Here is a 17,617-nt window from a genome sequence, read left to right as displayed (position 1 = left end):
TAATTTTTACCGTTTGGAAAAAAATGTGACAAAATAACATTAAAGGCTGAAAACAAATGAACCGACGGCTGTATGATAGGTAACAGAGACTTGCCTTTGAGTACAAAGCAGTTAGTTAACTGATTTTTGGAAAGGAGAGAATTAACCCGTTGTGTCTGTGGAATGCTCTGCCCACACCCTTAAGGTCTGCTGATTCTGTGGATTCTTTTAAAAGGTCAGCTAAAGACATGTTTGTTTAGACAGGCATTTGGGTAATCTGTATGTATGGGGGGGGGGGGGGGGGGGTGCTCCAGAAAGCGGATTTAGAGAAAACTCTGAGTTAGTTAACTCAGAGTAAGTGGTAAACCTCCTAATAGAAGAGCCCTATGGCTTTATTTTGCTAGGAGAATGAAGTCATGGGGCTCTTCTATTAGGGGGTTTACTACTTACTCTGAGTTAACTGATTTTGAGTTTTCACTAAGCCCACTTTCTGGAATACCCCCCAGGTCTGCATTTTTTATGTATTTATTGTGTATCTTTATTGTGTATTTTATTATGTATTGTGTTTTTTTCTTTTTTTTCCTTTTTTTCCTTCTTTTTAATACGTATTGTGTTTTTTAGTTTTATACTTTTTGAACATGCGGTCACTTCATATGTTATTTTCTCTCCTGTATGTTGTATAACGCTCTTGTAAAGCACTTTGTGATTTATGTCTGTGAAAAGCGCTATACAAATATATTTAACTTACTTACTTATATATGTATGCATGTATTTATTTATTTAACTGTTTGTTGTATTTAAGCAGCAAAAGCTGTACTAAAATATACAGAAATGTCAACCTGTTAACAGCGGGCCAGTTTCCAAGGTTTCGTATGTATTTCTTATTTGTTTAGTTCCAATCGGTACATATATTGATGTAGTCATGTATGACTGTTTACAGAACACATAATAATGGGCAAACCTGGAAATGATGTCATTGTAACAATCAAAGGCACTAGACTCTGCATGCAAACATTAGATAACAGCATTCCAGTCTAATAGTAATGCACTGTATTTACGTCAAGTCAATACGCGGTAATTAGAATGAATGAAACTGTTCCACACACAATAATGAAGGTCAGTTTAGACAGGCAGAAAGAAAATACACCCAATTTCAATTCCACCGGCGCCTCAGGCCAGTTTGCGTGACAGGACACAAAATACAAATCAAATGACGAAAAAACAAAATTAAATTTAAAAAGGAATTCACCATATGTTGAGGGCAGAGCTCTGTGTGACCCAAACTTCAAATGTTCCAATCAAACTGTATTTTTATACCCTGATAAACCATGATGCATGGATTCTGACATTTGAATTTGTGTCGGATTCAATGTGTTTTACAATTCAAATGATTTGAAATATTGAACAAGTGCTTATGAGATAGTTTTGTTGGGTGAATAAGTGGATCTTACTTGTCTCTATGGAACATGTTCTCGACAGTGTTTCCATCAAATCTCTGTTTATAACGTTGGGAAGAAAATCCCGAAGCTGCATCACCTCCGTAGATAGTCTTTCCAAGTCTCTTTTTCTGACGCTGACAAAGTCATCTCCTCCCAAATCCTAAAAAAAAAATAGATAATGGATAATAAGATAATGTTTATGACTGCGTTCATAGCGTAACCCCTTCTGATTCGCTCATAATGGCCTTCTGCACAGAACTTGTCTGTGCGAATATGAGACAAGTTGGACCTCTTGTGGAGAACTATGAAAATGACTAGGTACCATTCTCAGGTTTAATCAGCCAAAAATTCATGTAAAATTGTTTATTTACTCATAAACTGTTTGGTAATTTATGTCATGGGTGCCACTTCGCTGAATAAACTGCTTAGCGACATTAGCTAGTTAAGTAACAATAGGGGTCAAATTTCAAAAACATGAAAGCAATTAACTAGCAAAAACGAACCGCCTAATTATGCTAGAAATAAAAATGCTCAAAAGCTGTACCTTATGACGACAAGCTAGTGTCCATAATAGATTAGCTGCCATGCTATTTAATTAGGCTAATGTTCGAAATTGACATCAAAACTTCACTTCAAAAACAATTCGCTTACTGAATATTTTGTTAAGACATAACATGAGTTTGTAACTTAAAGTTCGTCACACCTCTTTTCCTGTGGGAAGTGATTTATTTGCCTCTGCTGCTTTCATCTTGATCACTCAGTTTGGTTATTTGAAACTGTACGCCCACCAGTCGTTGACAGTTTAAGTGAGCATTGATCGTACAATTCACTACACTGCCTGTACTGGTCACAAATAGAAATGGCCAAATATTTTTTCCACGTGTTTTGATCGGCTACCACATTAATATGATGTCACGTGATAAAACATACCATATTTTAGACCGCAAAACGACCGCATTTATTTACATATAACTAGATATTCCAGTAAGAGTGCGAGGGCCGTTTCAGGAATCCAATATCCACAACGGGTCTTTGTTCTCCCTTCAGTGTTCTAACCCGCCTGGAACTTGCTTTTGTTCAGCACTGGAAAATCTGTTCCGGGATTTCCCGTCTGCCGCTCAAGTTACACTTTGCGAGCGTGCGCCCGGCGTTTCGTCTGTTTCCTTTGTGTGCTCAGCATTGGGTGAACACACATTCAGCTGGTTCGCACGTTTTGCAAATAATAGTGGGGGGGAAATCAGTTTGTTTCTCTTAGAGCAACAGAATCATGTCGGTGGGCATCGAATCTGGGTTCTCAAACGACGAAGTTTTGAACATTCGCTTCCCACTTCACCGCGCGTGCAGGGATGGAGATGTCGGCGCTCTCTGCTCGCTTCTCCAGTGTACCACTAACCAGGCGGACCTCGTCATGGAAGATTCCTTCTATGGCTGGACTCCCATTCATTGGGCAGCACACTTTGGGAAGGTAATGTAGGGCTTTGTATATTGTTTGTGCTTGTTGCTTTCTTATGTGTGCCACACGTTTCCGGAGGAAGATGTTCTGGACTTGCCTGAGTTAGCAAGCTAGCGACATTACAATGGTGAGGATACTAACTTAGGTGAAAATTTTGACGTTAACTCGTTTGAGTTGACAGAAATTTTCTGAATGCTAACGAGAATAACGGACGTTCGTAGTTAGCCAGATATTAACTGCTTCAAAAGAGGTCAGCTTAATACGCAGCTACGTGCAAAGTCGCATGGCGGTGAGAGCAGAGATTAATCAAGAAGAAATGCGTTTTAATCAGTGCTGGAGTGTATCACATATATGTACGACAGCTGTCATCAACTTTAATTTAACTGTAACCTTGGATACAAGTATTGTTTGTGTTGAGTCAAATGGATTCTTATCTAATACACAGAGGTAGATTAATGAACAGTTTTCAACTCTGTTTATATTTCAAAAGTTCGGCTCTGTGATTTGCCACATTAGCAATGGAGCATGAAAGGTGTAGTGCTAGCCACTGAAACAAAAACCAACCATTTCTACTGTGCTTGTAGGTAGGTGAGCGTGCATGAAGGAAAATGATCTTTCATTGGCTGTGTGACGACCAATGGCGTGCAACGCGCCAAAACAACGTTTTGAAAAACAATATGCTGTGTTTAACTTATATCAGGCCGTTTGGCTCCGTCCAAAATGAAATATTTGAGTTATCCTCGTAAGGTTTCTCATCGCAATTTTACATGGACTGTTCTGTACTCAAGTAAAGTAAGCACTTTTATAGACCAGCTTTCCCTGTAGGAACTGGTCGGTTAAATGTTGTCACAATAATAAACAGTAATTGATCACATTTACCAGACTCGGTAAATCGTTCGTCTGTTTGGATTTTAATGTAAAAAATCATCTTCATCAGGGGGGAAAAAGAGCCTCCACTCTCTGTGCCCCCCCTAATCTCCGTGTAGATCTTTCTTATAAACATTGTTATGCAAAATGAGATGCTAATTGTGGATGTCCTTGTAGGGGTCTGACTAGCAGAAATCCTCTTCCATTTTACTGCATGCAGCCTTGTCGTGTAAAAAAAAATTTGGCTTGTTCAGTTTTGTTTGTTTGTTTGTATCTCGAGCTAACAGAATTTTATCCTGAACCCCTTAATCACATTCCAGTCAATTAAATGTCATCCATCTTTCCGTTGCTGGAGGAGGGGGGGGGGGGGGGTGTATAAAAGAGGGTTTAAGCACAGGGATGGCAAAAATGCCCCCCCCCCCCTTTGGAAATTTCATCAGGGGAAAGTATCACAGATGTTGGAAAGACAGACAGTGTTCAGGGAAAACAAACTGCAGACCAAGAAGTGAGTCAACACGGTGCCCAGAGCCAAGACTGCAGAGTAACTGCTGCGCTGACACATGCCTCGTCCTTACGGTGCAGGGTGGACGAGTCTTTATTAGCTTTTAACCGCAGTCATGAATCCACAAACACTGTGAGCTGTCATGTAATGATACTGTTATAGGTTACGGGGATTAAACAGGGGTGTCGTCACCGCAAAGAAACATTATTACCGTCACAAATCTACGTCATCTTAGGTTGTTTTTTTGGTTTTTTTGGCTTTTTTTCCCCCCTCCCTGGAGATTACGGGATCTCCTTGGCATGTTCAGTAAGAATTTGATAACGTGTTTTTGGCATTGAGAGACCCGCCTGTTTTCCCTTCCTGTTTTAATTTCACACCTAGCAAGTGAACACAGATCCTTTTTTTTTTTCCCCTTTCTTTTTTTTTTTTTTTTTTTTTCTTTTGGAAAGTTGGAAACGGGCCCAGGTTTTCCTTTTTTTTTTTTTTTTTTCTGAGAACTAACTTTTTTTTTTTTTTTTTTTTTCCCTCATGCCTGCTGGGTGTCTCTACAAATGCCTGTAAAACTATTTTTGGTGATACTTGATTCTGAGCAATGACTGTTGATACTTCCAACACTGCCGCGCATTGTTAATCATTGACCGCCAACAACCGTTGGAAAGTGAGTCACTATGGAAAAGAGACCGTCGCTGTGCAGTGATATCCTGATATCCTATTGCTATTCTATGATACATCCTAAGCACTGTTGCACTCACTTTCTCTTTCTGACTTCTTGTCTTTCACCTACACACACATGCGCACACACGAACCCACACACACACACACAAACACATGCAGCTGGAATGCGTCATGCGCCTGGTGCAGGTCGGTTGCGAAGTGAACGCCATGACGACGAGGTTCGCTCAGACCCCCGCCCACATTGCCGCATTTGGAGGACACCCAGAGTGTCTCCTGTGGCTCCTTCAGGCCGGAGCAGAGATCAACAGACAGGTGAGTCACAGCACTATCTATACAATACACCTCACGGGAGAGAAATTCCTCATGCGCGTGTACAATGCCAACTGTCATAGGCCTCCTTCTTTCCTGCATGCATAAGCAAACTTAGAGACCGGTACACTTTTAATCAATAAAGAGACTTGATTATTTAAAGAAAAGAGAATGTTTTTTCACATTTGCGTCATAGCACATATTTGGAAATTGTTTTTTGGGGGTTTTTTTTCTTTTTGTCGTTTTGGATAATGACAGTTGATCTGTTAGGTCATTCTTTTCGGAAATGCAATTACTCCTGTCGGCAGTGTGTGAGATGTCTCCTGGTGTCGGTGTCTGTTCTCTTTGTTGAGCCTTAGATGTATTAGTTTCTGATGTTCCTGAACCTGTGGGATTTCTCTCTGCCTGATTTCTGTTTTTACATCAATTAGTTGATTAAAATTTCACTAACCTTCTGGGCTAGTTTGCCAATGAGGAAACGCTAGAGCCTGCTGCTTTTCCTCTCGTGGCTCTGCCTCCCGTGTGTGTGTGTGTGTGTGTTTCCTCATGAGCTTACTGCTGCCACTCTGATCCTATTGCTCAGGATCAGCCTGGATTGGTGTGACAGCTCTGTGACCCTTGACACACGTCCGTCTGGAGGAGTAAAGGGCCTCAGACAACGGACCCAAAGGTCACGTCTCGGGTTTATTTTCGCTCACGCGCAGAGTCTGAGGGTTTACATTTCTGACTCTCTTGTTTGTTTGTTTGTTTTTAGAGTAACTTTAATGATGAACGGGCCTTTTAGCCAGCGTTTTATTTCTTAACCTTTGTGTTTGGTCACAGTTACATGGCTGAAATCCGTGCCCGTGTGCTAAGTTCATCTGGGGTTCACTAAGAGCGTGTCTGCATTTTGTTCGGTTTGCTGAGAGGAGACCCATAAAGCCGTCCGGCTGTGTGTCGGCGATGACTCCGGCCTGCTTTTACTGCTCTCTCTCTCTGATACGCCTCTTAACCTTCCAAACGTCTTTTCTTTTGCTCCTTTTTTCTTCAGTCTGAGTGATTGCAGATGTGAAATGACAAAAACCCCCCAAAAAACAAGTTGTATTTGTTGCTGGTGTTGTCCTGGCTTTATTGTACACAAGTAAACTGAAAACAGTTGAGAATGTGGAGGCAGAAGAGAACAATAATCTACACACACACACACACACACACACACAGACATACTCGGTGTGGTGAGGGAGGGCCAGGGGAAGAGAGGGAGCGCGCTCTCTCTCTCTCACATCCCTTAGTCTGCAGGAATTGTATGGTTTGACCTACATTCTGTGGCCACAGTCGCTGCTGTTGGAAGGTAATTCGTCAGCGGCAGTGTGTTCTTTTTATTTATTTATTTTTTTTCTAGACTCTAGAGGGAGCCAAACAGTCAGGGTGAAGAGTTCAATGCTCTTTAGAAGAACTGACGTCATTCCAGTCTGTCTCTTCTCTTCGTTTTATAGACCACATTTTCTCTCTCTCTCTCTCTCTCTTTTTCTCCCAACCATCAGTAACAGTTGTAGAGTTATCACATGTTCACGTGTTTTCTGTTTCTACACGTAGTTTCTGTGACTCGGTCAACCGGTTTATACCATCATATAATTCTCCCTTATGTTTTCAGGACTATGTGGGAGAGACTCCCATCCACAAAGCTGCACGAACAGGCAGTATGGAGTGTATCAGTGCCTTGCTCATACAGGGCGCTAAACCAGAGTAAGTCCACCATTGCCTCTTGTTCATTGACTGATAACAATTGGCCATATTGTCTCTAAAAATGTCACACGGGAATTCCACCAAAGAAGCACTCCTCTCTGGGTCTACCCCTCACAAAACGCCCCGTATTCAAATCTCTCGACCACTAGACGGCTAAGAAATGAAATGGCTGAAATGATTTGTTTTCCCAGGCTTAGTGGGCCTCTTCCTGTTATCTGTGGCTTTTAAGCAGGTTTTCACCTCACTGTGAGGTATTTAATCCCAGTTGAAGGATCGTGTGTGTGTGTGTGTGTGTAGGTTTTAGACACAAAAAAATTTAATCAAGTTGTGTTTTCACAACAGCAAGTTCACCCCAGTCGACCTAAATGTCCTCTCAGCAAGGCGAATTCACGTACGGACAGTTTGATACATTTGCAGATTATTGCATGCTTTATTACTGCTTGCACAGAGGGTGAAATATGAATCTAGCAAGGCCTAAGATGTGTCTGGCCCACAGGAGGTGCATATATAACTTGACCAGTCAAGTCACCTCAGCTAGTGCTTCCTTTGGTGGAGTTCCTGTATTTATAATGTGTGTGTCTTAACCTTTATTGATAGCTCACCTCAGTGGTAAATTATCACCCCATTTGTGTTGTTAACCAGAGTAAACATGTCTTGGTAGGTATGGTTTTTTCTTGCCCAGTGACAATAAATGCACAATCTCTCATTCGCTGCGTTGTCTGTAAACATGTAGAAATGCATAAATAATTTGTACCCTGAGAAGTATTATGATTTTAAAAATGGCCCCCTCTTGACATATTTAACTATGCAGCCCTGCATTTGAATAAGTAAACACACGTGATTAATGTGCTACAACTTTGCTGCATCTTAATCGTGCCCTTGTCGCAGTAATTCTGTGTCAGGCATGGGCGGATCAAGTACATCCCTGATAGACTTATTTGTTCACCTGTAAAGGAAAATCCCAGGCAAGCTGTGGTCACTTTATTTTAGACCTGAGCAGAACACACTTTGATTGGCTAAAACCAGCCAGCTCTGTCAGCAGTTAACCTGAACTAGTTTGTCTGGAGGGAGGGGGTTAAAACATTGTAGAGCTGACAGATTCCTAATGATGAGCTGCCTGGATTCATTTTGTATAGAATATTTACTTACTTACTTACTTACTTACATAGGGAGTAAAATGAGAAACTGTGCATTTGTTGTCACTTGATGTTAAAGCACTGAAGGTAAAGCAAGTGAGAGAGCACTTTCCCCTTAACAACAGTTCTCATGTGTTTATGCTTACTGCCATGCCTCACTTAGCAAGGACAGGTAGTGTTTCTTTTTTTTTTTTTTCCTATTGCTAGAATTAAAAAAAAAAAAAGTATACCCAGACCACACACACACAGTGTAGCATCTCATAAAGCATCTCAAACTTGTAGTGTGCCAACATATTTAATTTCAGATTCATTCATAACAAGTCATTGTACCTCAGTTTACAATTTGAATTGAACTTACAAGCAAACATGCAAGCACACATTTTTATTGTCTTTAGAGCATTACTGTCAGATACCTTAAACAGTAAATAACTAATGTAGTTAATCAATGAAACTATGGAGACTACAAGATCCCACCAACTTTATCTCATAAATATTGTAGCAATTGCAGAGAAAAACAGCAGTTGCCTCTTTAACGATCTTGACTGCACCAAAATGTGAACTGATTTGAAATATAATTTAGAAAAACTGCTCTGTTCTGTATCTTTGTCTTTTTATAGTGTTCTATAACACATCATTCGGGCACAGTAGGAGTTGGGATGTTTTGGATGAACGTGCATGGCATCAGTATTCAAAGTGAAAATTCAAAAGGTAGCTCAGGTCAACGCAATCGTTACCGAATGGGATGTAATCTTTACATCCAAACCCCATTTAGAAACACGTACGCACAAAAAAAACATTCAGTTTTCAGGAAGGTCTAGTGAGGCAAAATGAAATACCGTTCCCTCATGTAAAAGATCTCAGCTCTAGCCGTCGTCTTACTTCAGCTCAAAGCATATCAGATGCCGTGTGTGATTTTTGTATAGAGGACTGATTTTTCCATTAAAAAAAAGAATCCTAATGTCACTACTATCTCTCAAATGTAGAAGTCTATATCATTATTATTAGTAGTACTAGTAGTACCTTTTCATTACCATTATTTTTATATATAAAAATGTTGAATAGTTGCTGATGCAAAATTTTATTTGTTTATTTGCACACACAAAAGAATCATTTAAGTGTTTACCGTCATATCAGATATGAATTTTACATTTTGATTTTGGAGTCCTTTAAGCCTCACATTTACACCGTTTTTAGTTTGCTTTGAGTGGCAGGCAGGCCAGTTTTGTCATTAATCTTTGCAAAAAGGCTCTGAAAGTCTGCGATACTTCTAGGGGTCTTCCTTTTTTTCCCCTCAAAATATTTCTGTCTGAAAAACACCTGCATACAAGTCTTAAGTGTTAACAGCATCCTGTTTAGGGTCTGGAATGATTTTGTTTGCATTTAGAATTCAGCCATTCAATAACTGCTCCATAAGTATTCTGTGCGCAAAAGTGGAGACCCAAGCAAGTTAGTTGCCTGCTTATGTTCACGTCATCCCACGAGTATTTCATTTTGCCCACTGTGTATTCTGAAAATGAATCTCTGTTCAGATGAATCACACTTCACGCTAGATTTACAGCCTCATATAGGAATGATAAAAAGCCTGTCCTTGTCAGATGAAGCAGCTGTAACTGTTGAAAGGCATAGGGAAACCTCTCATGCATTCCACATTAGCAAGCTTTGAAAACTTCGCGGTTGTCATGGTAGATAGTAAGCTAGCGTTCTTGAAAAAAAGCTAGTGATCTCAACAGCTAGATCTTCAGAAGAACCACTGGTTCCGACAGGGCAGTTTCACATTTCAGAAGACAGTTGCGTCATTAATTGATGGGCTGTTTAACTAGCAGTGACCGGAATTTCGGACCATGTTATTTGACATGAATGTGTCTGCACTTATCTCAAAAATGGTTATGAATGTTTACCTGTTTGTTGCCTGTCAATGTTGGAAATGTTTCTTGTTTATTAATGTTACACGATTCTTTAAAAAAAAAAAAAAAAATCATTCTTATTGTCCTCTTTGTAAATCACTTGTCACCTTTATTCATTTATTTATCTATCTATTTATTTTTTATTTTGATGAAAGGAGCCTAATTTTTTATTATTATTATTATTATTATTATCACTATTTTTTTTTTTTTTGTGAGACATTTGTTGAAGATACGTTCTGAACTATTCCAGAGACAGAGAAAACCCCTACATCTCAATGTTTTGCAGCGATTGAATTTGAGCATGACTTGATTTTTTCTCAAGTAAGCCCAGAAAAGGGGGGGAGGCTTTCCAAAAACTGCTGAATCTGCCCCAAGTGCTTCAGCCAGCATCTCTTACAGTTGTGGCATTGAGTGTTGTCACTATCGCTTTCTCCAGTCTCTGCACTCTGGCAAACTGTCGAGGTATTCTCTTGCGGTGATTGGTTTTGATTTTAGGAGCTCAGACATGATTAGTATTGTTTAGACCTGCATGCTTTGCTTAGGATACATATTATATCAGCCCTGTTAATATATGTGTATGTTATATATGTAAATATTTTGTTTATCTCTCTATCTATCTATCTATCTATCTCTTTCTTAAGCATTTGAGGTAATTGTTTTCTTTTAAAAGGATGTCAACTAACATTTAGGAGTGTTTCTGAAGCTCATTCAACTAATTCAGATGTTTTATGATTCAGAAATAAGCATGAACTTTTTGGGGGGGGGGGGGGGGGGGTGAGGTTTTGAAAGGACAGCAGTAGAGTGAAGTGAGTGTTGAGGATTGTAAAGCAAAGCATTCCAGGAATAGGGGAAAAATATTAAATGCTTCCTCGAACTGGGTCATTTCTGAAAGAGGTGAACCCTTGCCAAAGTGTTTTAAACACATAGGAATCTCTTTTTTGTGTGTGTGTGTGTGTGTGTACATGTACACATTTCTGAAGCTTGTTTTCAATGCCAGACAATAAGCGTTTTGATTTGTTGCTTTGGTCAGTCATCAGAGGTCATCTGTGTTTTGGTTCAGTCCATAGCTCTCTTTATGTTTTGACATTTCGCCCCTTCTTTTGTCCCCATCATTACTAGTTCATTCATAAAAACCTCATATGTAATCAAGATCTCGTATAATTTTTTTTTTTACTCCCTCCTGTCAGTCTAAAGTCGATTTTCACCGGCTCTGCCCACCGTTACGTTCTCGATTACGCCGTTTATCTCGATTTTTTTTTTTGGTACTTTAGAAACTAGTGTCACAGAAAAGACGCTTAAATGAATACAGAATACATGACATGATGAGAAAATGTGTAGTTTTGATGTTAAATCTTTGCAAGTGGAGAACGAGTATTTAACCTTAGATTCGTTTAGTATTAGTGTTATGAGGACAGTGACAAGGCCACACAAGCTGTCTTCATACAGCTGTCGGATAGAACAGGACAGATCTGGAATCAGTTGTTAGTGTATTTTGTTGCTATAGTAACCAGTACACACTGTGTTACCAATAAAAGGTCGGCACTCTTTGTGCTGTTAGTCATGTCAGTTAAAACACATTATTATTCATTTTCTATATTTTACCGATGGTTTTCAGAATTTCTTTTTTTTAATGTAGTTTTCAGGTGCTCTTGTCTAGATGAGCACTTAAAATGTTAAATTGCAGTTTTAAGATATTCAGTTGTCTATCTTTTTTTTATTATTATTATTACCAGTACTTTTTTTGTATTCTGTAGTAGATTTTGTCATGAGGTCCTGGAAGACAAGTAGGTTTATTCAGTACTTCTTGTTAGCTGTCATGTCCGAGATTGTCTGGCATTAAAATCAGCATTTTCTATCAGGAGAAAATGCTACAACCTTTGTGTGCATCGCCATTTCAGCATAAGCTGTTGTGACTGGAAGCATTTAATTTTTTTTCAAGAAGGTTGGGAATTTATTTAAAGGGTGTGAGTCAATGTGAGAGAGCTCTGTCATTTGTGTCTTTACATGTAAAACATTTAAAATAAGAATTTGGTGTATTCTGTTTGTTTAAGTATATAGTGTTTTCCTTTTTCTTTATCTAAATTCATGAAGTATATGTAAAAGAAAGAAACGCAGGGAACAGACGAATGTTTTCAGAGAGAATTTTTCTCTTGAATTCATTTACGAACAAACCTCTTGTCAGAGTCATCAGCCAAATGTCGTGTTCACATGAAACTATACACGACCCTAAAGAAGACCAGATTATTTAGAACAGCAGCGACAATACATTTGTAAAAATAAAATAAAATAAAAATCGGTATTTTTAATAAATAAACTAAACTGGAATGTGTACGCACTTTCAGTGAATTTGGCAGAAAACAAGGGGTTGTCCTTTGCTGACCCATCCTGCCGTGGGGAGCTCTGTAGAAACTGAACAGTCTTTAGCCCCCGTCTGACCTCACCGGCTCAGATTAATCAGCAGCATTGCTTTGTAATTAAAAGCTTAACTCTTTACACGCCGGGAATCATTCACAAACAAGTGGAATTTTTTTAAAATGGAACAGGAGTGATTTTTAAATGAACTATTCTGACGAATGCGACACGGTTTACTTTTTGAGGCGGTGATACAAAGGATTCTTATACCACTAAGGGAGATCAAATTCAATACCATGCAAGAGGTTTGTTCATTTATGAATTCCCACTGGAATTTGACACACTGCAACGAGAGCTGATTGCACATATTTGGTAACACACACATTAATCTGTGATTTTTGAAGAGCTTCTGGCTAGAGGAAAAACAGTTTTGTTCATTAGGAGTGTATGATGATCTCGTCTAAATAGAGATTACTAATAGAATACACAAGAATTAACACTTGATGGTGTTATAACGGTACAAAAATAATATTAATATAATTTTGTTTGTAATAATATAATCAGTGCAAAGCATACACGACCACAAAGCCATTGCCGCTGAGAAATCATTGTTTATTAATTTCAGTCAAATATTACACCCAAAAAAAAGCTCAGGAAATAAAGCGTCAGGTCGTGAGGCTCTGGCCCATTAGCGACACTGGTTTGTGTTACATCGCCTCCTGTTGCAGTGTGTGTATTCAAATCATTAAAGATGTGCAGCATTTTGTTTTCTCTCTCTCTCCATCTATCTCTCTTTGCTAATTGCGTAGTAAGTGATTATAACCGCTCGTTTTGAGAGGGAATGAAAGGGACAGTGTAGGTAGAATGAAAATAACCAATGATGTGTTTTTCTCTTTTAGCCGTTAGCATTAGCATTGTGGATGGTAATACCGTGTCTTTCTCCACTGCACAGCTTGAGAAATGCCAGCGGGCAGACGGCCGCGGACCTGGCTCACGCACAGGGGTTCCACGAATGTGCCCAGCTCCTGTCCAACGCGCAGAACCAACTCAATCAGCTGAACGGATTCGCCCAGAATGGCTCAGGCCCCGCCCACGCTCGTGGGCGGAGCCTCTTTAACGGAGCAGCCAGTAGGAAAAGAGTACTTGATTGCACTGAGCCCACTGACTTTAAGAAAGCTAGAACTGACAGTAAGTTTATTTTATGTTCTGTTGTATATTATATTATATTATATATTTTTAACTGATATTTATTATATTCCTTGATATAATCAAATTCTCAAACAAGTTAAAGTCCTACTATTAACCTGACAATCTACTGAAACCGCAAAGACTGAGAAGGATAGTTTAGGCTGATTTAAGCTTTTTGGGTTTTTTTTTTTTTCCATCGTAATTAGAGACTGTTTTGTCTCCTAGGTTTGGACTTCCCTGTGGAGAGTGTTAATGGATCAGGGGAAGAGCTTGAGAATATGCACGTGGAGTCTGGTCTGGATGTGGGATCAGGTGGGACTGGACCTTTTCCAGCCATGACAAACAGTACAGAGAGTCAGCAGGACACTTTGGCTCAGGGGAACTACTCTCCCCCTTCAAAAACACAGGAGCCCTTGTCTCTAGCTTCCACGCCAGTTCCCTGGCGATGTACAAACTCATACGCGTATCTCTGATGGCCTTTGCTAAAGCTTCTGCCAGGGCCTGTTGTGTATTGGATTCAAAAGTTCGATGATGGTCAGAGTGGCCACAATTTGATACTCTAATCTAAAATGGCCAATATTGACGTTTATATACACTATGGTCTCATTTGTCCCTTTATGTTGTCTCTAAAACATTTTTTTTTTTAAATCAAGGCTTTAATACATAAGTTAATATGTGTATCCTCAGGACTTTGATAACATAGAACATACATGTACAAAATATGTTTGGAATTATATATTTATTTCTACATGTGTTATTATATGTGCAGTAACTATACATAAACCCTTCCCCCAGACATTTAGGTTGCTTGCGAATGACTTAAGTTTAATTTTGTTTTGCACCCTCTGTTCCCCTTGTATTTGAGTTGACGTCAGTCAAATCTTTCATGTCCTGTGTGTTTGCAGCTTGACCACAGAAAAATAAGTGTTTGTGGATAGGAAGTTCACACAAATCAATTTGCATACAAAACGCATTAGCCTCAAGCTTGTATTTTTAGCATGGGGAAAGTGGTCTTGAAGAACTTGACTTGAGAAAACAGCGAACTTCATTCAAGCTGGTAGCTTCAGATAATTTACTTGCGTATGTCCTTGTTCAAATGCACTGTGTTTGCTTTATTTTCTCTCGGTTGCCTGTGGCATATAAAAACAAAACAATAAGTCAGTTTATTTGAGGTTACCAAACTGCTTTTCAGTTCCTATTTATTGAATTTGTGTTTTTAAAACTTTTTGTTGAAAGACAACATGAGAAAGCCTGTCAGACACTTCTGGGCAGTTTCCACTTGAGTATTCTTTGTAGCAGTGGGCTATAAGTAGCTTAATTTCAGTAATACCTAAATGTTCACATATCTGTTCAAACAGCCTAAAAGAATATTCTTATTTTTTGTTTACAGACCAGAGCAACAGAAATTAAAATCCTTATTGTGCTTTCATCAGTAATATCTGATAACTTCAGTTCTGTGATGATATATAAATTGCTTTTTTTTGGTTTGATTCATGATGGTTGACACCTTCCCGATATCTCGAAGTCAACCCTGTAAACAAACAGCAAGTTGCAGCCTCATTGCATACATAAGAATGATCTTGTGCACTCTGTCCCCCTCTGTTGTTGTTTGAATTGAATAGACTTCAACTGCTGTTTTGAAATTGTCTGCCAAAGTCCTGTAGATGAGGACACCTTACATGGTTTTGTTAGGCTTATTCAGTTTAATCGGAGAACAGCATGTGCAAAACAAAATTAAATCTATTAAGGGAAATGTGCTATCTGTGCAACTAGTACAACTGGCATTGGTTTACATTTGTTTAACACAAAACAAAACCCTCTCACCGACTGTAACACTCAAATCCTACTAAATATGTTGGTTTTGTCATCAAAGATAAACCTACGATATTTTCTGGAAGAGTGCAGAAGTTTCCAGACATCACTTTGAATTTGTGGCAGTATATGCAGTAACATAAAGGCCAACAAAAATTCAAGTGATGTAGTTATGCAACTCACTGTTTCACTGTAACTTCTTGTGGCTACCTGGCTCGGTCTGACCCATGTCTTGTTTTGAATGGCAGATGGAACCATAGCCACAGGTTTGAGGAACGGTCATGTGCAACAGAACGGTTTCCAAGGCAACGGAGCCCCAACAAACGGGCACTGCCACACATTGCCACACGTGAACGGCACAACGGCCGTGCCAGCGGAGACAGGGAACGACCCCCGTCACGCCTCAGACATGTGTGGTTCCCTGCACCTTAGCGGCAGCCCCAGCAGCTGCGTGTCCCATCGGCCCTCCTGGGGCGGGTACCCGGCCGACTTCGGTGAACATCTGCACTACGGACACTATCACGGCTTCGGCGACACGGCGGAGGACTTGGAGGACGCCAGCAGCCGACTGGAGCACAGCACTACCGTCAGAGCGGAGCAGCACTACAACCAGGCCGTCCTCACCGCTCTGCAGCTATTTCACGGTTCTTAAAAGGGAACGGGTGGACCCGTCCGTATTATTTGAACGTGGCCGTATTTTGTAGCCGACACCATCTGCCTTAAACTTAACAGTTTCACTGTTGCACCTTGAAGTGAACCGTCCGGGCCACAGTGAAGAGACACCTTTTTTTTCTCTCGATGAGTCAAGACCGAAACCTTTTTACCAAAGGCGAGAGTTGGCGTAGATTTTTTTTTTTTCGTAGGCTACTCGACCTTTTGGGTTCTTTGTTATGTGCTTGTACTTTAGCTGATAAAATGTCATTGTGTTGATGATTCCAGTTTATGGGAGTTATGGTGCATTAATGTTTGTTTTTCCACCCTAGAGGGTTATTACATTGAGGAGTGAATGTAAAACTCGTGAATAATTTGCAGATTTGTGAGACGTTTCATTTGTGCATTTATTGTTAAGTGGTGTCTTATGTTTGGTGGGTTTTGTGCCAATACTCACTGGTTTTCTTTATAGCTTGACGCAATTATGGAAACATTTTTAATCTTTTTTTTGTTGTTGTTATTGTACTGTATCTCTTCTGTTAATCTGTTATAAGAAGCTACATGGATGGAATATAGTTGTTTTTTGTTTTTTGGAGGAATATCTGTAAACTGAGACTTCTGCCATTCCTATTCAAATTTTTGTTCTGATTAAAAAAAAAAAAACGCAAGAGAGAGGCTTACAATATTGTTGAACCCCCCCCCCCCCCCCCCCCCCCCCCCCCCCCCGCTTACACACCCACGTTATCTCTTCTCTTCCCTCTAGTTTGGATGACCTTGAACCCATCCTCTCTTCCCCAGTGGGGGGGCTAAGAAGTTAAACCACAAATTGAGACATAATCCGATATCAGAGCTTTGCTTGTCTTTCTGCTTCAGAGCTCACAGCCGCACCGTAACCTTTTCTTGTTTACCGCGACAAAATTGACTTCATTATCGGCGGGTTGTAAAGCTAGTGACAACATAATTAAATCAAACCCGTTCAGTGTTGGTGTAATACTGACGCACTGTTACAGTACATTCTTTCTATCAAACACGTCACTGTGAACACACCTACATTCCTGTTCTCCGACCAACAACAATAACGGCTTGAGGAGAGGCCACGAGTGACTCATTGGCCCACTAAGAGTGCATGCCGAAAGTCCAAATTACTGAATTACCGTCACTGAACTGGCTGATTGTTTCTGTGCTCTGGCTCTAATGGTCAATTGATCATTCAGAGCGGAATTGCAAGCATGCATAGGGAGAAGAGAGATGAATGCTCCTATCCTGTTGTGCAGTTTAAAAGGGGTCCTTGAAATAGAGGCACACAGCTTCGGTTGCTTGCTACAGTCAACAAAAGATGATATTTGATTAGTGCACTATTCCCAGGAGAAGCTCCTGAGCCCACCCTACCACAAAGACTCACGTGTCCGAACACACGCTCGTCACCTGTTGTCTGCAGCGACCTTCACTGCACTGCTCACAACGTCATCGAAACCGCGCCTACAAGGTGGACTCTTCCATGTTTTCAAAAAAGGGGGGCAAATAAAGTAGCGAATATGTGTGTGTGTTGTATTGCGAACATATATTTTATTGTTTTCGAAAATAAAACGCGTGTCGCAGTACACATAATATCTATACAATACTTTAGA

General features: G+C 39.9%; 2 protein-coding genes across 2 annotated transcripts in view; one reads left to right on the top strand and one right to left on the bottom strand.

Annotated features, from left to right (window-relative positions):
• hsf2bp (heat shock transcription factor 2 binding protein) overlaps positions 1-2,166 on the bottom strand; it is a 4,501-nt gene extending 2,335 nt beyond the window's left edge. Inside the window, exons 1-2 of the mRNA XM_030778950.1 lie at positions 2,122-2,166; positions 1,431-1,578 (exon numbers count right to left, since the gene is read on the bottom strand). Of these exons, the coding sequence (XP_030634810.1) occupies positions 1,431-1,578; positions 2,122-2,166 (193 nt within the window). The remainder of the gene's footprint in view (positions 1-1,430; positions 1,579-2,121) is intronic.
• Positions 2,167-2,678: 512 nt separating this feature from the next.
• On the top strand, positions 2,679-16,157 carry ankrd10a (ankyrin repeat domain 10a). Its single transcript, XM_030780684.1, has 6 exons — positions 2,679-2,883; positions 5,075-5,227; positions 6,855-6,946; positions 13,291-13,526; positions 13,752-13,838; positions 15,587-16,157. Exons 1-6 carry the CDS (start codon positions 2,686-2,688, stop codon positions 15,988-15,990), a joined length of 1,170 nt encoding a protein of 389 aa, XP_030636544.1. The 5' UTR covers positions 2,679-2,685; the 3' UTR covers positions 15,991-16,157.
• The last annotated feature ends 1,460 nt before the right edge of the window (positions 16,158-17,617 follow it).

Source organism: Chanos chanos, chromosome 7 (genome assembly GCF_902362185.1).
Source record: "Chanos chanos chromosome 7, fChaCha1.1, whole genome shotgun sequence".
NCBI lineage: Eukaryota > Metazoa > Chordata > Actinopteri > Gonorynchiformes > Chanidae > Chanos > Chanos chanos.
Note: the sequence above shows the minus strand (reverse complement) of the source record. Positions and strands in the feature narration are given on the sequence as shown.

Coding starts and splice junctions, on each gene's coding strand:
- ankrd10a (XM_030780684.1), top strand. CDS start 2,686: ATGTCGGTGGGCATCGAATCTGGGTTCTCAAACGACGAAGTTTTGAAC. Junction 2,884..5,074: donor GGGCAGCACACTTTGGGAAG/GTAATGTAGGGC, acceptor AAACACATGCAG/CTGGAATGCGTCATGCGCCT. Junction 5,228..6,854: donor GAGCAGAGATCAACAGACAG/GTGAGTCACAGC, acceptor TTATGTTTTCAG/GACTATGTGGGAGAGACTCC.